The sequence below is a fragment of the Canis lupus genome, chromosome 4, assembly GCF_048164855.1.
Source record: "Canis lupus baileyi chromosome 4, mCanLup2.hap1, whole genome shotgun sequence".
NCBI lineage: Eukaryota > Metazoa > Chordata > Mammalia > Carnivora > Canidae > Canis > Canis lupus.
In genome coordinates, this window is record NC_132841.1 from 51,142,475 (window position 1) to 51,163,488 (window position 21,014).

The 21,014-nt window shown below is 46.3% G+C and overlaps 1 protein-coding gene across 2 annotated transcripts in view; it reads left to right on the forward strand.

Annotated features, from left to right (window-relative positions):
- Positions 1-3,414: 3,414 nt before the first annotated feature.
- Positions 3,415-21,014, forward strand: part of CCNJL (cyclin J like) — a 55,999-nt gene continuing 38,399 nt past the window's right edge. The window contains exons 1-2 of one of the 2 annotated variants that reach the window (XM_072824301.1): positions 3,415-3,433; positions 4,242-4,356. In XM_072824301.1, coding sequence (XP_072680402.1) covers positions 4,294-4,356 — 63 coding nt within the window. In that variant the 5' untranslated portion in view covers positions 3,415-3,433; positions 4,242-4,293. Of the gene's footprint in view, positions 3,434-3,845; positions 3,866-4,241; positions 4,357-21,014 lie in introns of those variants that run through there. The other variant, XM_072824300.1, reaches the window with a different exon arrangement.

Here is a 21,014-nt window from a genome sequence, read left to right on the forward strand (position 1 = left end):
AAGAAAGGCCTTTATTCTTTCACTGGACCCTGCATAGAGAGGTGATAACACCGCTATGCAGAACAGTAACAGCAACAAAAAAGCAGCACAGTACTGTGAGTTGTTACTCAATGGAAGGTCACTCTCGGAAGTAAGTATATAATGCGACGTAAAAAAATGAAATAACATTGACTTCTTTTTTTGATTATAAAAGGAATGCACATTTCTTACAGAAAACTTAGAAAATACAGATATCCTAGAATAACAAGTAACAGAAAATTTCCCATAATCCTACCACTCTGATGACACAGTTAATACTTTTATGGATAGTCTTCAGTTTCTTTTACGTGTGTGTTGAACCAGTCCATTCTGATAGTTCACTATAATAAAAAGGCATTGTGATGAAACCCCCTACAAATAAATCTTTCTTTGTACTCATCTGCTTATTTTTTAAAATAAATTTCCAGAAGTGGAATAGTTAGATCAAAGGATACATTTAAAATTTTTTTTCAGTTACATCTTTTAGTAAGATGGTATTAATTTATACTCCCAACAACACTTAAATTTATCAAGCTTGCGTATTGTGTTTTTAAAAATCCTCAACAAGGATGTTCTTTTCTTTTCTTTTTTGATGTTATTTATTTGAGAGTAAAAGCGAGGGTGAGAGAGAGACCATCAGTAGGGGAGGGGAGGAGGGGCAGAGAGAAAAGCAGACTCCTAGCTGAGCAGGGAGCCCGACAGCCCAAAATGGAGCTTGATCTCATGACCCAAGCCAAAGGCAAATGCTTAACTGAGCCACCCAGGAGCCCCATACTGCACTATTTCTAAAATAATAATAATAATAATAATAATAATAATAATAATAATACTGTCTTTGCTAGCTAGTATGAATATTTTCAAAATGATACTAATCCATTTGAATTTCTTCTTTCATGGCATGCCTGTTCATCCATTTCTGAATTTTGGTGTTGGTGTCTTATGTAGTATTGATTTATAAGAGATCCAGATAGGGGCAGCCTGGGTGGCTCAGCGGTTTAGCACCGCCTTCCGCCCAGGATGTGATCCTGGAGACCTGGGATCGAGTCCCACAAGGGCTCCCTGCATGGAGCCTGCTTCTCCCTCTGCCCGTGTCTCTCTCTTTCTCTCTCTCTCTCTCTCTGTGTGTCTCATGAATAAATAGAGCAAATCTTTTAAAAAAAAAAAAAGAGGTCCAGATAGTAGGATCAACCTTTCGTCACATTTGTTAAAAACATTTTCTCCAAATTGTCATTTGCCTTTTCGATGATACTCGATATGTCTAAGTCTTGTACATTTACTCAAACATAGATACTCATCCTTTGGTTTCTTCCTGTGCTTTGTATCTGGGCTTTCTCCTCTGAAATAATTCACCTATATTTTCCTATATTGTCTTGTGATTTTGTTGTTGCTGTTGTTTGTTTGTAGTAGTTCTTTGGGCTTGATAAAAACTAATGTATAGCTAGGAACTCATAACATGGACGCCACCTTAGTAGCCTGTCCCACACCACAAATCTAAACCTAAGTCAGCCTGTACTTTTCTGGAAACACTTGGCAAGGAAACCTAACATACACCAATCACAAATCTCCAAATTAGCTTTAGCTAGTTTACCTTACCTTAGAAAATAGGACCTGCTAGTCTTGTAAGGAAATTCCTAACCTCCAACTAGCCAGTCATGCTCTCTTCTGCATTGCCTTTTTTAACATTCTAGAAAACTTCCTCTTGTCCAAAATCCCTCTGGAATAGAGCTCCACTGCTGAGACCCTGTATTCCCCCAATCCATGCATGGACTGTCTTCCCTTGAATAAGGGATATCAGACTTGTTACTAAATTGTTCTGCCATTTAACAGGTTCTCATATTTATATTGGTGATGGTTTAAATAAATATCTAGTTTTACTTGTTCCTCCAATTAATTAATTTCCCCAGCCTAATTTATTGAAGAATTTATTCTTTTTCCCTCAAAAGTGAAATACCACATTTATCCTAAGGTTAATTTTTAAGTATCTTGTATAGATATCTAGACCTCAATTATTCCACTGATGCTAATCCATTCATTTTTTTATCAGCGTCACACTGTTATAATTACAGCTTGGCAATATGTTTTTTAAGATTTGGTAATGCAACTCTATTCTCCATTTTTAAAATATAAAAATCTTAGGTTTTCTCACAGATACTCTTCCATTTGAATGTTACAAAAAGTGTTGTGTGTCATCCCTCACCCACCCCTATCTATCTGCAATCATTAGAATTTTATTACAAGAGCCAATTTGAGGGGCGCCTGAGTGGCTGGCTCAGTTGATTGACCATCAGACGCTTGGTCTCAGCTCAGGCCTTCATCTCAGGGTTCTGAGTTCAAGCACCGAGTATGGAGCCTACTTAAAAAAAAAAAGTTAATTTGAGTAAAGTTGGAATTTTCACCTCCTTCTATTTCTTCAAGCCTTTCTTATGTTTTAACTTTGTAACTTCTTTATTAAGAACCTGCACTTATCAGTAAGTTTTTTCCTAGGTATTTCATTCTTTTACAAGAGCATATGGATACACACACACACACACACACACACACACACACAATTCTTTCAACATTAAAATTGCTCTCTCTAAGCTCCAGTTGAAACTTATGAAAGCTGACTTTTACATTTTTTTTCCAGGTGGGCATGTGTTTGGAGGATATCAGTCAGAAACTAAAGGTTCCTTAGTAGTGGTTATTTATTGTTTTTTTTTTTTTTATACCTGCCACGTCGATTATCCCTTTACACGAATTATCTTATTTAATGATACACCATCTCCAGCAGGCTGGTGCCATTTTTATTCCCATTTACACAAGGAGGTTCCCAGTCTGAGAGTGTGTGAGGAACTTGGCAAAAATCACGTAGTTTGTAGGTGGATTTGAAACAGGTCTGTGATCTCCAAAAGTATCAGGGGGGGGGGGAAAACCAATCTGCCAGGAGGAGAGCCTACCAGTGTGCCAATAGATCAGCTGATTCAAGGGAGTGCCTTTCCTAAAACAATCAGCTGCACTGAAATGATCATGCTTTCCACCCACCGTACCCTTCAAAAACACTGGTTTTCCGCCAACCTGGGACGCAGATCTACAATCTGCAGGAACACAATAAATACCAGTTTTATTCCCTCGATCCTCTTTTAGAATTAATGAGTCGTGGATAACCAGGGCGGCTCTTCTGGAGCTTTCGTGGGAATTGGAGACCCACCTCCCCAACGCAGGACAAGTTTAAAAAAAAAGAAGAAAGAAAGAAAAAACAAAAAAACAGGTGGAACCTACGTGGGACAGGCTCCGGCTGCGCGGGCGGGAGACCGGACTTGGGGGAGCCGCGCGCCTCCCGCGTGGTGCGCGCAGGTGGCGCCACGGGGCCTGCGCTCCCGCCCGCCGCCCGCCCGCCCGCCGCGCGCCCGGGAGGCCACCCCGAGTCCCCGCGAAGGTGAGAGGAGGCTTTCCACCCAGGCGGGGGAGGAGGGCGGGCAGGAAGCCGAGCCAGCGCCGGCGAAAGAAAAGACTCCAGTTCCCAGCCCCCCGCCCCCCGCCCCGCGGGGTGCGGGCCGGCGGCGCATGCGCGGCGCCCGGCCCCCAATTCCCCCAGCGAGGGAGGGAGGCCCCCGGCGGCCGGGAGGCTGCGAGCCGCGGCGGGACCCGGGCGCACGGGCAGGGGCGCGGCGGCGGCGGCGGCGGCGGGAGCGGGGAGCGGGGAGCGCCCGGTTCGCGCGCGGACGCGTGCGGGCGCCGGAGGGCTCCGAGGGCTCCGCGGGCTCCCCGGCTCCGCAGGCTCCGCAGGCTCCGCAGGCTCCGCAGGCTCCGCAGGCTCGGCCCTCCCGGGGCCCGCGCGCCCCCGCCCCCCACGCCCGGAGAGGGATGCGTGAGTCTCGCCCCGGCTCCGGGGCAGGATGTGGGAGCAGGACAAAGGCTGGGCGGCGGGGGAGGAGCTGGGGACGGCGAGCCGGTGGCCGCGGCCGGAGCCCCGGGCTCGGGCGGACCTAGCGCGGTCCACAACTTTCGCGGCAACTTTTGCGAAAAGGGAGAGAAAAATTCCGCCAAGTTGCTGCACGGCGCCGGGTCGGCCCGGCTCCCGCGGGCGGAGGGCAGAGGGCAGAGGGGACCCGCAGCTCCGCCGCGCCGGCCGGGGCCCCGGGGCCGAGCCCGGGTAGGGACGCGGGGGGTGGGCGCCCGGGGGCCGGGCTGCGGCTGCGGCTGCGGCTGCGGCTGCGGCTGCTCAAGTTGCCGTGTCCACGCAGGGAGCGCCCCGAGAGCCCGGTAGCGTCGGCTCGCGGCGCCGCGTCCCCGAGGATGGATGAGCCGTGGTGGGAAGGGCGCGTCGCCTCGGACGTCCATTGCACCCTGCGTGAGAAGGTCAGTTCCTCCCGCCGCGGTCCTGGGGCGCGTCCTTAGTGGGGTCTGGATCCGATGTCCGCGTAGGCACTGGAGACTCCCGGCGCCTCGCTTTCTTGCAGCCCTTACCTCTCTCCCCGAGTGTCGGGGTGGGGTGCGGGGAGGGGGGCAAACCGGAGACTGGGAGTGCTTTAACTGGTTTTAGGAACCCAGACCTCTACACGGAGATGGTCACTGTACTCCCTAAAGCCGTATTTCCCGCAGTATTGACACCTGAGATGATTTTAAATAGTACATTTTTTTAAAAAAAAGTGATTGTGCGTTTATTTTTAATGTGAAACTTAAAAATGCATACCTAGCAAGTTCTGCATAGGATAAATGATGCTGATTCCCACCGACTATAAAGATGTAGCAGTTTCTTTTAAGATAATAAAAGTTGTGACTCGGTAGAAAGACGTGTGGTAAGTGACAGTGTAAGGTATGTACAGTTATGCCCCCCCCCTCAAAAAAAGAAATCTCTAGGATGGAACTGAATACAGTTTAAGAAACACTAGTCTAAATGAGAGGCTATGAAACTGGGAGGAAGTGGGGAGAAAACAAACTCTCCCCTGCCCCTGCCAGTGTGTCTCTGGGGACAGCTGAAATGTGATCCCTGCACTCACTCCCCTCACTTAAAGGAAAAGGAAAATGTGCCGATGGGCACTGCGGAAGGTAGATACCCCCAAGCGGATTGGTGACATGGCCTTTGTGTCTTGCCTTCTGCCTCTGGACTGAGACTGGGAAGGGTGGTTTGAGAAACAGGTGTGATATTAAGGAGTGTATTGGTTTTCTAGGGCTACTGTGACAAGGGGACTTAAGAACACCCGAAATGGGTTCTCTCACAATTGTGAAGGCCAGGCATACAAAATCAAGGTGTTGGCAGGGCCACCCTAATCTTTGCTGCTCCTTGGCTTCTAGATGCCTCATTCCGACCCTGGCTTGGTTGTCACAGGGCATTCTATCTGCGTGTCTGTTTTCTCTCCATTTAAGGACACTAGTCATTGGAATAGGATCTACTTTAATCACATATGATCTCTTGTTAACTAATTACATCTGAAAAGACCCTATTTCCAGGTAAGGTCTCCTTCAGAGATTCTAGGTAGACATGAATTGGCACTGGGCTAGGTGGGGGATGGATATTATTCAGCCCAACATAGGGAGGGAGACGTCTTCCTGGTGGGATACCGGGGTCCCTACACCAACAGGTCCCGCATCCAGTGCATTTGTATCCAGTGTCTATGGAGTTCTGCTTAAAAAGTCACCAGCTATCCAGGCTTTTTTTTTTTTTTTAAGATTTTTATTTATTTATTCATGATGAGACACAGAGAGAGAGGCAGAGACATAGGCAGAGGGAGAAGCAGGCTCACTGCAAGGAGCCTGATGTGGGACCCGATTCCAGAATCCCAGGACAACACCCTGAGCCAAAGGTAGATGCTCAACCGCTGAGCCACCCAGGCATCCCATATCCAGAGTTTTCCACCCCCTCATCAGGGAGTAGCTGTCTTCCAGCCAAATTATGTTTTCTTTTTTTCTGTACCTCCTAGTCTACCTCTGTCTTGCGTTGGTTACCGCGCTGTAGCTTTTTTCTGCTTCCTTTGGTCTTCTTCTTGGAACAGAATGGCCAAGGCACAGCTCATTCTGGGCATCTGGAGAAGAAATCAAAGTCTTGGTGTGAAGTTAGAAAGCAGGGATAGTGGGTTGGTAGACCAGGCAGTGTAGTCTTGGTCCTTTTCTGGAGGTGGTGGCTAAGTGAAGTAGTGAGAACTGCCATGGAACCTGGGCTTCCGTGTTTATGGTGCTTGTCAGTTCTGCTCTTAGGTTAGCAGCAATGACTTTGACCTAATTTGTCCCTTTGTAGCAGGAAGGATTTCTGAGAGCAGTATAAACTAAATCAGCTCAGTCACCTGAGAATCCCCAATCTTTATGAGTCTCCCAGCCACTCAGGAGCAGGGGCAGGCAGTCCCCCGTTGTGTCTCACCATGCCAGAGCGCTTAGTTTCCTCTGGGCTGCCCACCTCAGAGGGAGGGCAGCTTTGTCCAGGGTTTACAGATTAGAAATAAAAACCTCACCCAGGGCTTGATGCCCAGGGTCATCTGTGGTCTTGAAGTTAATCTTATAAGGGGAAATCCCATGTTCCTTTGGCTATAGTGTCCCACCTTCCCAATATGTTAACTATTTTTCTTCTTTATTTCCTGTCTCTGTTCAAAGAAGCAGATAGTTTGAGACAATTTGGCTTCATGGAGAGTTTGCAGAGAAATGTGTGGACAGGGGGAAGCTGATATCCATACCAGCCTCACCTCTCTTAAGGATTGAGGGCTGGCCTTTTATTTTTCCCAGAGCAGTATTTTAGTAAATATCTGTTAGGCTCACTCGATTAACGCAGGAAACAAGGCTGGATCACAGAGAGAATGGGAGCCGCACTTTGTCAGATGTGCGATTCCAGAATAGCATTATACTACCGAATGTAAAATGCGACACGTGGAAATGAACTGTGGTGTTGAACGCAAACTAGTTACGGGGATCAAACTCTGAGCTGGTTGTTTAAACTCTCTGAAATTCTTTGAACCTGGTGCCCCCATTGTCCATTCTTCCCACTAATACTGGAACTTAGATCGTGTCAGTTCCCTGCTTAAAGACCTCCAGTGTCATCCCGTTGCACTCACAGTTACTTCTACCTGTAATACCTGACACAGTTGGGCCCTGGCCTGCTCTCCTACCTTGCCTCCCACTCTTTCCTCCTTTCTCTTACCTGAATGAGTCAAGCTCATTTTGTGTCTCAGGGCCTTTGCACTGGCTGTTCCCTCTATTTGAAGTCTGCTTTTCTCTATTACTATTCCTTTGTGTCTCTCTTATCAACTCATCCTGTCTTGTTTTCTTGATAGTATTTACCAGTATCTGGAATTATTTTCTGCTTATCATCTTTCCCCCTATGCTAGAATGTGTGCTCTGTAAGAACAGGCCTGTGTCTGTCTTGTTCAGTGCCAGGTGTCAGTGTCCAGAATAGAGTCCTCTGATCTGAGTGGAGTGGTGAAAAGAATGAATCTTCTTTAGTTTTCTCTTCTGTAATGGGGGGGGGGGGGGGCGGGGTGTAGTTGATAGGAAGATAGGAATGTTAGGAGGGAGTGAGAGGACTGGAGGACTATGGGAGATTCGTGGTAGGCACGTGATAGGCATTGTGCCTCTTCCACTTAACGATTGTTAAATGTGAGGCCGAATGTGAAACCGACAGTCACTTTCATGTAGCGTGTGGTTAGAGTAAGGCTTGGGGTTTGTGACCACCCTTAGAAGGCTTCACAAGTGCGACAGGTAGTCCTTGTGAAGAAAGGCATCATTATCCCATTGGGCTATTGGATCGTGAGGGTTTTGAGGCTGGGAAAGGCATCAGTTTGCCTAAAGTCACGCACCTGGGACCCAGCAGCTAGACACCCATCAGCAAAATCTAAGCAGCTAGTCTCAAGCATCCTGACTGTGAAGCAACCCTCCTCCTACCCATTAGGCTCTGAAGAACGGTCTCCTTCTCAAGCTGCCTTTACTCCATGCTCAGCCTTCAGTTGCCCCCTTTGTCATCCTTCCTGGTCGTATTGCTTCTGTTGAAACTGACCTAGAACCCCTTTCTCCAGCTACTTTCTGGGGCCAGGGGCTACCAACCAATACAGTGGGGTTAGGTTTCTTACTTGTAACACCTGTGCCCTTGAACTCCTTCAGTGAACCTGAGGGGAGGAACAGATCCTTCAGTGAACCTGAGGGGAGGAACAGATCCTCACTGCCAGTGGTGACAGTGAGGCTGTTGGTGGTGTTTCCTCGGTAACCAGTTGCATGTCCCCATGAGTATTCAGATTAAAGCTGAGAGTCACCTTTTCTTTCTTCCCCCCAAAGAGGAACGCACCTTAAGTTTAAAGTGAGCTTTAGAACTAGTTTAAAATTTAAGATCCTGGGTGCTGGGTTGGCTCAGTGGTTGAGCGTCTGCTTTCGGCTCAGGTCGCGATCCCGGGGTCCTGTGATCGAGTCCTGCATCGGGCTCTCTGCAGGGAGCCTGCTTCTCCCTCTGCCTATGTCTCTGCCTCTCTCTCTGTGCCTCTCATGAATAAATAAATAAAATCTTAAATAAAATAAAATTAAACTAAATTTAATATCCCATCCTCCCAAAGTCATGTCGACAAGCCCTACTTGGCATAATCTGGTAGCTTTATCTTCAGGAGTCCTGGGGAGCCTGTGTGCCAGATGTTCTCTCCTTCATCCTATTCGCCTCCTCCTGGAATCGGGGGTCACATGATACCTTGGGGGTCTTCTTGCCCTGCCCCAGATCTGCAGAGCAATCAGCCTACTTCTGAAGCTTGCTTCGTTGCACTCTTAGAGAACTTTAGCTACGTAAGACCATGTTTCTTAAACCAGTAGACTGATAAAGGACATTTTTATTGACTTGTGGCTGAATTTATACAAAGATCTTCCTAAATACCATCAACAGATGACATTTAGTGATGATAACGTTGGCAGCTACTGTCTATTGAGCAATTACTGTTGCAGGCGGTGTGCCAAGCATGCCCCCCATGTGCTGTCTCATTTACATCTCATATCTGCCCTAGTGCTGGCATTGACCTTGTTTTATGGATGGGAAACTAGAAGACTCGGGGGGTGTAAGTAACTGTGGAGAGCAACCAGATCATTGGATCAGAGCTTGAACATAAATTCATTTGCAAAAACACCCATTTTAACAAAGATTGGAAACGAGTGTCAGGAGACAATCAAGGCTCTGCCGTCTAGAGCACTGAAGGCTCTGCGGTTTAATCTATGTTACAACGGCTCTCTTGGATTTTCTAGAAACCACCCTGAGAAGCTAGCAGTCCTGGGCTCTGGCCTGACTCTGGGCATTGGAAGGGCTGAGTGCCTGGCCAGGGCCTTCCTTATTGAGTTCTGGTACCTCACCTGTGTGTGGTGCTTCTCAGCCTCAAGTGATGTGGCCTCTCCTATTGCCTGTCCCTGGGGTGGACATGATGGTGTTCTCACTTCTCAGAGCAGGGGAGGGGACACCTCCAGGCCTCCTTCTCTTACCTGAGCCCTGACAGCCGCAGGTGGTAGGATCTCACCCCAGCTCGGTCCCCTGCCCCTGGGTTAAGGCCACACCATTTTCTAGTGGCTTCTAAAGCTTTCATATCCTTTTATTTATCCCTTCCAATATCAATGTTTTTTTTCTTCTCACTCTTCTCCCGAAATTCCTTTAACTTCCCTACTGCAAGGCTGAACATTTATACAAAGTGCTGATCTAAGTCCATGCTTCACACCGTAATTGGTTTTCTATTTCCTTCCCCTCCTTTTGGGTTTCTGCATACTCAGGAGACAGTTGTTCCCAAATCATGCAGACAAAACTGGATCTGCCAATAAGAAAATGCTCTAAGGGCACCTGTGTGGCTCAGTAAGTTAAGTGTCTGCATTGAGCTCAGGTCGTGATCCTAGGGTCCTGGGATCGAGCCCTGTGTTGGGCTCTGGGGCTCCCTACTCAGCAGGCAGTCTGCTTTTCCCTCTACCCCTTCCCCTCCTGCTCTAGCTCATTTGTGTCCTCTCTCTCTCTCTCTCTCTCTAGTAAATAAAATCTTTACCAAGAGATGTAGCAGTGGCCTAGACTTACAGAACAAGGAGGGAGGGAGGGAGGGAGGGAGGGAGGGAGGAAGGAAGGAAGGAAGGAAGGAAGGAAGGAAGGAAGGAAGGAAGGAAGTGGGGAGGGAGGGAGAAGAAGGAAGGAGGGAAGGAAAGAAAAAGAAAATGCTCTAGACACTAGTGATGGGATATGTCTGCCCGGCTTAATTCCAGAAAGGTGTCCTTTAAGCCTTTCAGACCCCAGTTGCTGGTTTTGACATGCCCTTACCTGTCAACAGGGCTGCTTTCTGGTTATGGTCTTCAAGGGAGACCTGATGCTGCTGGGGAAAGTGAGGCTTTTTTGTCTCAGCAGGGTTTCCCACAGGCCTGTTTGCAAGCCTGATCTGGGCTGCCCCCAGGGGTTGTATAGTGAGGATGGAAGGTGGGTTGGTTGTATAGTGAGGATGGAAGGTGGGTTGGGAAATGGGGTGGGGTGGGGAGCTTGGTGAGACGTCCTTCATAGAGGCCTCAGCTCTGAGGCTCTGTGACACCAGCACCCCCACCTGTTTTCTGAAGGGAGCCAGGGACAAAACTGAATCAGAACTCCTGCTTTCTCCGGAGCCGCCCTGGTCTTAGATGACAGAAGCGCTCAGTGTGCCCACAGCACCCACTTGAGACTTGGTCTCCGTGCATCTTACCAGTGGAAGAAGCAAATTATCTTGGAGCCTTCCTTTCATCTGCACCTCAAGGGAGTGCGATCCCTGCTGCACCTGTCTCTCAGGTGTCCCGGGGGGAATGCATGGGTATGGGCCTCCTTGGGCAGCCTTTGGGACCTCTGGATTTGGGGGTGGGGTGGAGGGTTGGCGGGCACCCCTGTTGGCTTGGGAAGCCTCTGCTGAGTGAGGGGAGGACGTTTAAGGCTTTGAGCTGGCCCTGTGCCTTTGCCCTTGACTTGTTCTTTGTCTTCCTAAACCACATAGCCCCTTGGGGAAAGGGAGTGCAGCCAACGATTCTCTGGTGTATCTGGGCACCTGGCAGAAAGAGGTGACACTGTGGGTCTGCTGTTTTCTCTCTTCTCGGTTTTTTTTTTTTAAGTTATTAAACATACACATACACACAAAGTAGGGTGGGGTTGTATTTTGTTTTGGGGGTTTTTTTGCTTGTTTGTTTAGGAGACTGCAAAAATAAATACAAGCAAACAGAAGAAAGTAAAATTCCTCCTACAGTCCCAGCACTTGGAAGTAATCTCTGTTGATATTTTGGGTTAGATTCTTCTGTTCCTTTGTCTGCATGCCATCATGATACATTTTTATTTTGGTTTTTGGTTTTTGGTTTTTTTTTTAGTAAAAATGGAAAATATCTTGTCTCAAAACACTCTGCTCATTTCACAGTATATCATGCACACACTTCTGCATTATTGTTCTGCACCCAATTCCTGGTTATTGGACATGAGCAAAAAAAAAATGAGAAACAAGCAATTGTGCTTATTTAGAATGAGTAATATGAAAACATGATTAAAAACTAAGCTATATAAAAAGGTAGATGGTGAATAGGTTTCCTTCCACCCTGTTCCATGCCCCTAGCTTCCCATCCTAAAAGATACCACTGATTTCAGCTTCTCGTGAATCCTTCCAGTTATTCTATGCATAAGCAAACACACATGTGTATGTGTGTTCTAACACAAGTGTAGTATAATTTATACTTTCTTGTACCATTTGATTTTTTAAATATGTTTAGGAATTTAAATATTTCCTGTGAGGCCAGTGAACAGAATCTCCATGACCAGAAGGAATTTTTTTTGGTCTTTTCTGCTCATTGTAACTATAAAGGTATATAGTAGATACTCAAATTTTTACTGAACAAATGGATGGAATATTCCTTCTTGGTCATTTTTTACCTAAATATATATATTTTTATCTTACAAAATGCTATTGTAGTATGTATATTATAGTTAGGAAAAAAAGTATAGTTATAGTATAGTTAAGAAAAAAAGTACATACTATTGTACTATAAAAAAAGTACTATACTATAGTATATTAAGAAAAAAAAGTACAAAAAAAAAGAGAAAAAGTACATACTATTGTAGTATGTATATATAGTTTTAAAAAAGCTATCTATAGCTTTTATAGTTACATCATTTACTATTTTTCTACAATATCATGTATCATGTTTTATTGTGTGGACATACCAGGATTTAATTGGCTCATCTCCTTGTTGGATATTTAAGTAGGTCTGCTTATTCCTTTTTTAAAATTGTATGATGTAGAGATCTTAAGTGTGCATACAGTTTACAGTGCACAGTGAGTTTTGATAAATGTATGCACTCATGTAACTACCACCATATTCAAGATATGAAACATTGCCATAGTACCTGGTTGGCTCAGTTGGTAGAGCAAGTGACTCTTGATTTTTCTGGGTCATGAGTTCAAGCCTCACTTTGGGTACAGAGATTGCTTGAATAAATAAACTTGAAAAAAGATCTTTAAAAAAGTTACAGGACATTGCCATCAACCTAGAAAGCTCCCCTGTGCTCCATCCTGCTCCCAACCCCAGGCAAGGATCTGCTATTTGTGGACTGTATTTGTCTTTTCTGGAGTTTCATATAAGTAGAGTTACCCATATGTACTCTTTTTCTGTCTGCCTTTTTATACTTCACATAATGTGTTTGAAATTTGTCCATGTTGTTGTGTCTATTAGGAGTTCTTTTTCCTGCTGAGTAGTAGTCCATTTGCTTATGTATATAACACAGCTCTTTCATCCATTTCTCTCTTGTCCTCTGAGGCATTTCTAGTGTACCGTTTGATTTTAAATTGCACCGTGGTAGTGACTCTAGTCTGTCTGTGAGTGTGGTTGTGGGAATAAATTCCTAAAATGAAATTGTTGTTCACAACAATTTCAGAAGAACTTTGCATATCACCAGTTAATAAATTCCTGAAAGGTTGCATCTGCTTGTACTTCCACTAATGGTGTGGGAGAGTGCCTGCTTCCCAGCAGCTTTGCTAGGCCTAGATATTGCTTAAAAAAAAAAAAAAAAAATCAGTGGCCTTTAGATAGGTCAAAATGGCATCTCCTGACTGTGTTTGAAAGGAATCAGAACCCAGAGTGGGAACAGCACTGGAGGCTGGAGGGGTATGAGAAGGGAACTCTCAGTATCTTCCAGGACCTGGGGAGCCCCATCTGCAGCAGGGATCTAGCCTGGGATGCATGTCAGGCTGGATGAGGGCTGTGGGGGTAATCTTCCACTCTGACCAGAAAACTCCCAATGCTCTCTCTTAGCCCCCTCAGCTTGGGCTGCTCCCTACCCTCAAGTGGCACGTACTTAGAAACTGAATCCTTGGGGCACCTGGGTGGCTGGGTGGCTGCCTTTGGCCCAGGTCATGATCCCAGGGTCCTGGGATCGAGCCCCACGTCGGGCTCTTGGCTCAGTGGAGAGTCTCCTCCCTCTGCTTCTCCTGTTCATGCCCTCTCTCTCTCTCTCAAATAAATAAAATCTTTTTTTTAAAAAAAGAAACTGGGGGATCCCTGGGTGGCTCAGCGGTTTAGCGCCTGCCTTTGGCCCAGGGTGTGATCCTGGAGTCCCGGGATTGAGTCCCACGTCGGGCTCCCGGCATGGCGCCTGCTTCTCCCTCCTCCTGTGTCTCTGCCTCTCTCTTTCTCTCTCTGTCTATCATAAATAAATAAATAAATCTTTAAAAAAAAAAAAAAAAAGAAACTGAATCCTTCTTGAAGCTCAGGACATTTGATTGTCCTGAGACATCGGCTCCCTTGGAGGTCACAGGAGCAGGTGGTGCCAGAGCCTAGGCATTCTTTGTGATGGAGACATCCTCACTGGTACCATGAGCTACTTAGTCCAGAACTTGACCATCCAGTGACTTGGGTAGGGGGCTGGGGGTTACGAGAATGGGGGGGAGGGTCATTAGAAGAATCAGGAACTAGATTCAATAACTAAGGAAAAGTTGGAAAGAACCTAAATGACCATCAGAAGGGAATTGGTTTTGTTGTGGTTCATCTAATACACTAAAATATGTTGGACCTATTAGATCTAATGCTGTGAAAGACAGCTTTGCACATAATGGCTATTGATTTTTCTGGTCATTGTGAAAAACCCAGACAACTACGTGCACGTCTGACTCTGGAGCATATCTCTGTCTTTTTAACTTTTTATGATAGAAATTTTTAAAGATACACAAAAATAGTAAAACGAATCCCTATGTATCTTCCACCAAGCATAGTACTTATTCCCTCTATTTCCCAGACAGCGTGTCATTTTACCTATAAATATCTGCTAACAGATCTTTTTTTTAATATAACAACTATGCCATTATCACATCTCGCAAAATTAATAATTCATTAATATCTATTTTTGTCCAGTCCATATATAGCTTCTCCACTTGTCTCAAAAATGGCTTTTATCATTGGTTTATTCAAAACATTATCCAGATAAGGTCCACATACTACATTTCTTTAAAAATTATTCTTGAGGCACCTGGGTGGCTCAGTCGGTTGAACGTCTGACTCTTGAGTTTGGCTCAAGTCATGATCACAGGATTGTGGGATCAAGCCATGCATTGGGCTCCACACTCAGTGGTGAGTCTGCTTGGAATTCTCTCTCCCTCTGTGCCCCCCTAAATAAATAAATAAATAAATAAATAAATACATACATACATACATACATACATATTTTTTAAAAATTACTTTTAAGTGTTTTATTCTCTGGTAGTGTTCCTGCCCCCTCACCATTCCCTTACATTTTTTACCCATAACATTGATTTTTTTTGGAGAAGCCAGGTCATTTGTTCTGATAAATGTCCCCTACCCTTGATTTGGCCTGTTACTTCCTCATGGTATTATTTGCCTTGAGTTCGCTGTCAACAATTTGTTTTCTATACTTCCCTACTCTTGTGGGATTTTAATATGCTCTAACCTACTTATTGTCGAGCTGACTGTGCAAACATCATTTCCTCAGAGAAGCCTTCCCTTACTCCCAGACAAGGTCAGGCCTGGGACCATTGTTATGTTCTCAGACACGCCCCCTGTTATTCCTTCAGCACTCGGCACAATTTGTAATTATACACTTATTAAAGGGATTATTTGATTTAGAACAGGCTTCCCCCTCGTAAAGGGTAGGCTGGGGCTGTGCCTCTTCAGTTCCAAGCAGGATGGCTACTGCACATCACGAACACCTTATCTGGAGTCTGTGCCCCACAGCCCACGCATTGCCTTCCTGAACTTGGCTGTTGAAACGGGCTTATAGGGTGGGCCATGGGCTTATGGGGGAGGGCGCGTGGCTCCCAGTAACTCCATCCTGCTGCTGGGAGCTTAAATGCTTGGCCAGAGTTTCCCTATTCAGTGGGAGAGGTGGGGCTTTAAAGCCCTGTGATCTGCTGTCCAGAGTCTTACTTAGGACAAGCAGAAGAGTTGCAGCCAGCCTTGAAGTTGGTGATGGTGAAACACACTTCCCCTGAGTGACGTGAGAAGGCAGGAGTTAGTGATACAAAGCTGTTGGCTCACAGTTGATCTCTCTTGATAGTCTCTCCTTTTGTGCTCACTTTCTGTTTTGAAATAATATCAGACTTACAGAAGAGTTGCCAGCATGGTACACAATTGTGATCATTTTTTTTTTTAAGATTTTTATTTATTTATTCATGAGAATAAATAGACACGGGCAGAGGGAGAAGCAGAGGCTCCATGCAGGGAGCCCGACCTGGGACTCGAGGGTCTCCAGGATCAGGCCCTGGGCTGAAGGTGGTGCTAAACCACTGAAGCTCCCAGGCTGCCCAGTTGTGAACATTTTAATGCATTTGCGTTATTGTTCTCTTCTTCCATCTTTATTCATTTTTTTTTTCCTGGAACCAATTTGCAGGCATAATACCCCATTATCCCTCAACACTTCAGGGTTTATTTTGCATGGTTACTTTTGAGATTGGCCATGAAGTGGTTTCAGGGGGTAATTTTTGTCAGACCCCTAGGGACATTTTCTCAGGTGTTAGGAACTTCCCTTGGAGGCCTGTTTGGGAAGGAAGGGATTTTAGCATTCTGGGGAGAAAGGAGGAAGCCTAGTGGCCACAGACAGCCTTTCTAAACCTTGAGTCTGGGCAAGGCAAAATTCTGGCTCATTTCCTTGGACCATCTCCAGTGGCCTCATTGGCAGACAGCCTCTTCATCCACCACTTACTCAGCCCCAAGTATAACCTGACTTTGGGGGGGCACTGTGAGCAGTGTGGACTCAACCATGCCCTGGGGACCCTCAGCAGTAGTAACAAGAGTCCACATTACTGTACATTAATGGGTGCTTGCTTGACAAACATTCCCTTCCATGATTGTAGTCCTCAGGCAGCCCCCTCTAGTATGTACTGTACTTATCCCCATTTTACAGACGGAGACATCCTCAAGTTTAGATAGTTAAATGACTTACCTAAGGCCATACAGCTAAGAAGGTGGCAGAGCCAGGATTTGAAGTCAAGCAGCCTGGCACCAAAACTCACGTTGTTAACCACTGTACAGATGGTGACACCTTGTTGCCTAGAGATGTGTGAAAAGCTTCAAAGAGGAGGTGTGGTTTGGGCTGGGTTCAAAGGATAAGCAGAAGCTTGCTAGGCAGAGAGAAGTGTGGAGGAAGTTCATCTCCCGGGGTCCAGGGCATCGTGTGATGGCCACGCTGTGATGGCTATGCTGTGATGGCCACACTGTGATAGCCACGTGGTGAGCTGCGAAGGGCTGACCGGTGAGTGAGGGAGGGGAGGGAGAGGACCCAGGAGCATTGGCTCTGGGGATGTGGGGCTCCCAAATGTGTACCTGTATCCTGTGAGCATAGGGAGTACTAGAGGAGGGAGTGCTGGATCACTGGAAATGACCTTGGCAACCTGTGTCTTCAGTGTTGGTGGTTTTATCCAAAGAAATGGCATCTGAACGAAGGTGGGAAGTTGGGAGACTTGAGAGTTTAGGAAATAGAGTCAAAGGACCAGATAACAAAGGAGGGAAGGGCTTCAGGTTTCTTCCTAGTTGGAATAAAGTAAATTTCTATTGCTGAGCACAATTGGCTTTTTTCATGGTGAACATGGTTCTTAGAAAACTCCTCCTAGCATGTGGTGGTTTCTGTGTTCTCTTTAAAGACTCCCGCTAAGTTAAGGGATTTGATGTTTATTGGGTGCCTGTAAGAGGCCAGATGATGTTAAATGCATGATGTATATTATGTCATTGATTATTAATGTTGCTCTAAAAAAAGGATGAGTTAGTTGTCCCGACCTAGGCACTGGTAATTCTTGAATGTTGGTGCACATTCATTCTTGCATTCAACATATGTGTGTGTGGGTGTGTGGGTGTGTGTATTAAAGATTTTATTTATTTATTTGACAGAGAGAGAGAGAGAGAGAGAGAGAGAGCAAGCACAAGAAGGGGGAGCGGCAGGGAGCCCAGGGCAGGGCTCAATCCCAGGATCCTGGGAGCATGACCTTAGCTGAAGGTAGATACGCCTAACCAACTGAGCCACCTTGGTGCCCCTAACATATTTTTTTAAAAGCTGACCACATGGCAAGCACTGCCAGCTGCTGGGAATAGAAGTGTGAACAAAACAAAGTCTCTGCCTTCATGGAGCATATAGTCAGGCATCAGGCTCAAATGAAGCACATGGAAGACACAGATGGGCGCCCAGCTGCATCCCCAGGAAGTCTGATACAGTAAGTCTGCATCTGGGGAATGTAGAAGACAGCTAGGGCTGCCTCCAATTGGGTGGCTTAAAACAGAATTTTATATTCTCGCAGTTCTGGAGGCTAGAAGTTCAAAATCAAGGTGTCTGCAGGGCTCTGCTCCTTCCAGAGGTTCTTAGGGGAGGATCCCACCTTGCTTCTTCCTTGGCGCTCCTTGGCTTGTAGCTGCTTTAGACCATTCTCTGTCTCACTTTCACCTGGTCTTCTTCCTGTGTCCATCTATACCTTGTCTTTCCTCTATGTCTGTCGTGTTTCTGTTTTCTGTTCCCATGAAGATGCCAGTCATTGGTTCAGGGCCCACCCTAATCCAGTACAACCTCACTGTACCTTGATAATATCTGTAAAGACCCAATTTCCAAAAAAAAAAAAAAGTCACATTCTGAGGTTCTGAGTAGATATGGATTTTGGGGAGACATTATCCAACTCAGCACAGGAGGAGGCCTTGATTTTTCTGTGAATTCTCAGAAGATTCCAGTGCCCATGATCAGCTAAGTACAGTTGCAGAAACCCTGAACTATAAATCCTCAGGGGAAATGGAGTCCCAGCTGGAGAGACTCAGGGGTAGTGGGAGTGGCTCCCCTACTGACCTGTGTCAGGCTGCGTGGTGGGGTCAGGGTGCCCAGGTGTGAGGGATGTGGTCACATCAGGAAGTGCCGAAATGAGCTTGGGGACAGTTTTTTAAAAGCCTGTGAGGGTTGTCTGTGGGGGCGTTGGGAGGTCTCAGGGGGCAGGGGGGTAGGAAGGGACCACGGAGAGGTAGGCACACATGTCTTTGACCACAGTTGGATGCCCAGCAGCTGTGGCCGGGCCTGTCACAGAGTATACCCTGAAGGGCAGTGGCTCCTGGGAATGAGGACGAATGTGTCCAGAGCTGGCCCTTTCCTGAGTTCAAGGGGCCAGTGAGAGATGTGGTGGCTTGAGGTGACCTTTCTGTCCTCTAGAAATAAACTACAAGCTTACGGGTCAACAGGAGGGGATGTCACCGACATTGTTGGCTCCCTGTGCCGCAAGACACCCCCTCCTGAGTGTTGAAATAGTATTCTCGCCGAGATGTTGGTTGTTTACCGAAAATACCTCCTAGGGCTTTATGAAGCAATTGGGGCAGAGAGGGGAAGGAGGGTGATCTTCGAGCCTCGCAGGGCCTCTCAGGTCAGTGGTGTGTTCTCCTGAGGCCTCTGAAGAACCAACCTACGCCCCTCCCCTTTCTTTCTCCCTTTTAATTTGCAAGTCTCCACTTCCTGTTGGTCACCTTGGTTACACATGGTGTTTCTTCATGTCTTGCTACTCTTTGTTCTCAGGCAGACACGATCCTTCAAGCTGTTTCCCAACCAGCTGGCCCAGTGCCTGGAGGCCCAGCCTCCCTAGGGAGGCAGCAGTTGGCAGCCCTGAGCATGGTGGGAAGCACAGAGGAGACCGGTGTGGTTTTCCTTCAGTGGCTGGTGTGGGGGAGCAGCTCAGCCCTGCTTTTGCACCTTGGGCCATTCATGAAGTGGTTGTCACACTCGGTGCAGTGTCACAGCCCACGCCCAGCCAGTTCCTCTGATGTCTAAGTCCAAGATTTGCCACTTAGGTGCAGCATGGCTTCAGTTCTCTGGGTGCCAACCAGTACCGGTGGTGGTCCCACTGACTGTGTCCACCTCAACAGAGTGAGTGCTGGGCTGGAGAGCCCAGAAGGAGTTACAGTTGTCAGGAGGGTGATCAGATGATGGGAGAGAGAACTGGGGGCATGTGTGTGTGTGGAGAAACGAGACTGGAGGGGCATATACCCACCTGTGTAGCTGTTCACATTTACCTCTCAGTGGTGGGATTCCTGCTGAATTTAATTTTCTTTGTACTCATATATGTGTTTTCTATAATTCCTATAGTAATCAGATATTTTATAATCAGTTAAATATGACATTACTTTGGAAGGAAAACACAAACCTAAACTATCCCATGGAAGCTACAGAACAGCATTAGAAGCATGGAGTCAGAAAGGCCAGATTCAGATCCATCCATCACTTATTAATGGGGTGAGGTGACCGTAAGCAAGTTGCATAGCCTCTCTGAGCTGTCCTTGTCTGAAATACTGGGACGAAGATAATCTCCACCTTGTTGGCCTGTTGGAGGATGAGAGGACAATGCATGGGACACAGTACCTGGCAAATGAGATACATATGTATTTAAAATTATGTATATAACACATGCATATAAAATGGGAGGTTGTATAGAGTTGTTCATCACAATGGGTGATTCTAGATATGCAGGAAGACCAGAGAGGAGGTATATAAGGCTGGGGATGCTGAATTCTAGGGAAAAGAGAAAGCTCTGTCCTTGCCTTGGGGTGGTGGCATGTGCCTCAGTCTACCCAATGTAATAGATGGTTTCCAAGTGTTTGCAGAGGGTTGGGAGTTGCCAAAATTGTTAAATATATACGTATATATTTATATATATTACATATATATGTATTTAGGAATTTATATATATTTTTTCCAGGAAAAAAAAATATAATATATGAGGTAGGGCAGTTGTAAGGAGGATTTAATTTGGAGCCCAGTCCCTAGACCTCACAAGGCAGGGCACTCAGCTCCTGGCTGCCTGGGTGAGCTGGCATCTGTACCCTCTTGTGCCATTCCTAGGCTCCTAATACCATAGCTGTGTGGAAATTCTTACCAGGGCAATTCTGCAGGTGGAAGCAGTGGTTTTTTTGTTTGTTTGTTTTCTTTTTTTTCTTATCTCCATGAGCTTTTCAGTAAATCTTTTGCTTCACATCATCAACTTGGAGTTGAGCCAGGGATTTTCTCTGGAGTTTCACCTTGCAGACACATTGGGGTTTGATGTTCCCAGAATACCAGTGCCCAGCTGCCAGCACCCTAAAGTACCTCTCCCAGAATGTGCTCTCTGGGATGTTACTCTGCACTTCCCCCCGGCCCCCACCACCAAAAGTGATGGTGGTGATGGTGATCTGTGGTTAAACAGATTTAACCTTGAGTTTCCTAAAACTATGTTTTTTCCTGAACATGTTTCAGGGCTTCCAGTGAGCTGATAAATGATTCCTTTTAGGAAGGAACAAAGTAGTACGCAGTATATAGTATGGCTCGAAGATCCCTTCGAGCGAACCTTGGGTCTGGGATGTCACAGAACACACATTGGGAAACATTGCCTCTGAAATGTCTGAGTATAGAGTGTATAATTTATCACTTTGAAGTTCCCAGTCCCTTGTAAAACACTACCGGCTTCCTCTCTGTTCACTCTCTATTGCTATTGGGTAGACTGAGGCACATGCCACCACCCCAAGGCAAGGACAGAGCTTTCTGTCACCCCTAGAATTCAGCATCCCCAGGCTTTTATACCTCCTCTCTGGTCTCCATGAGTATTTGGAAT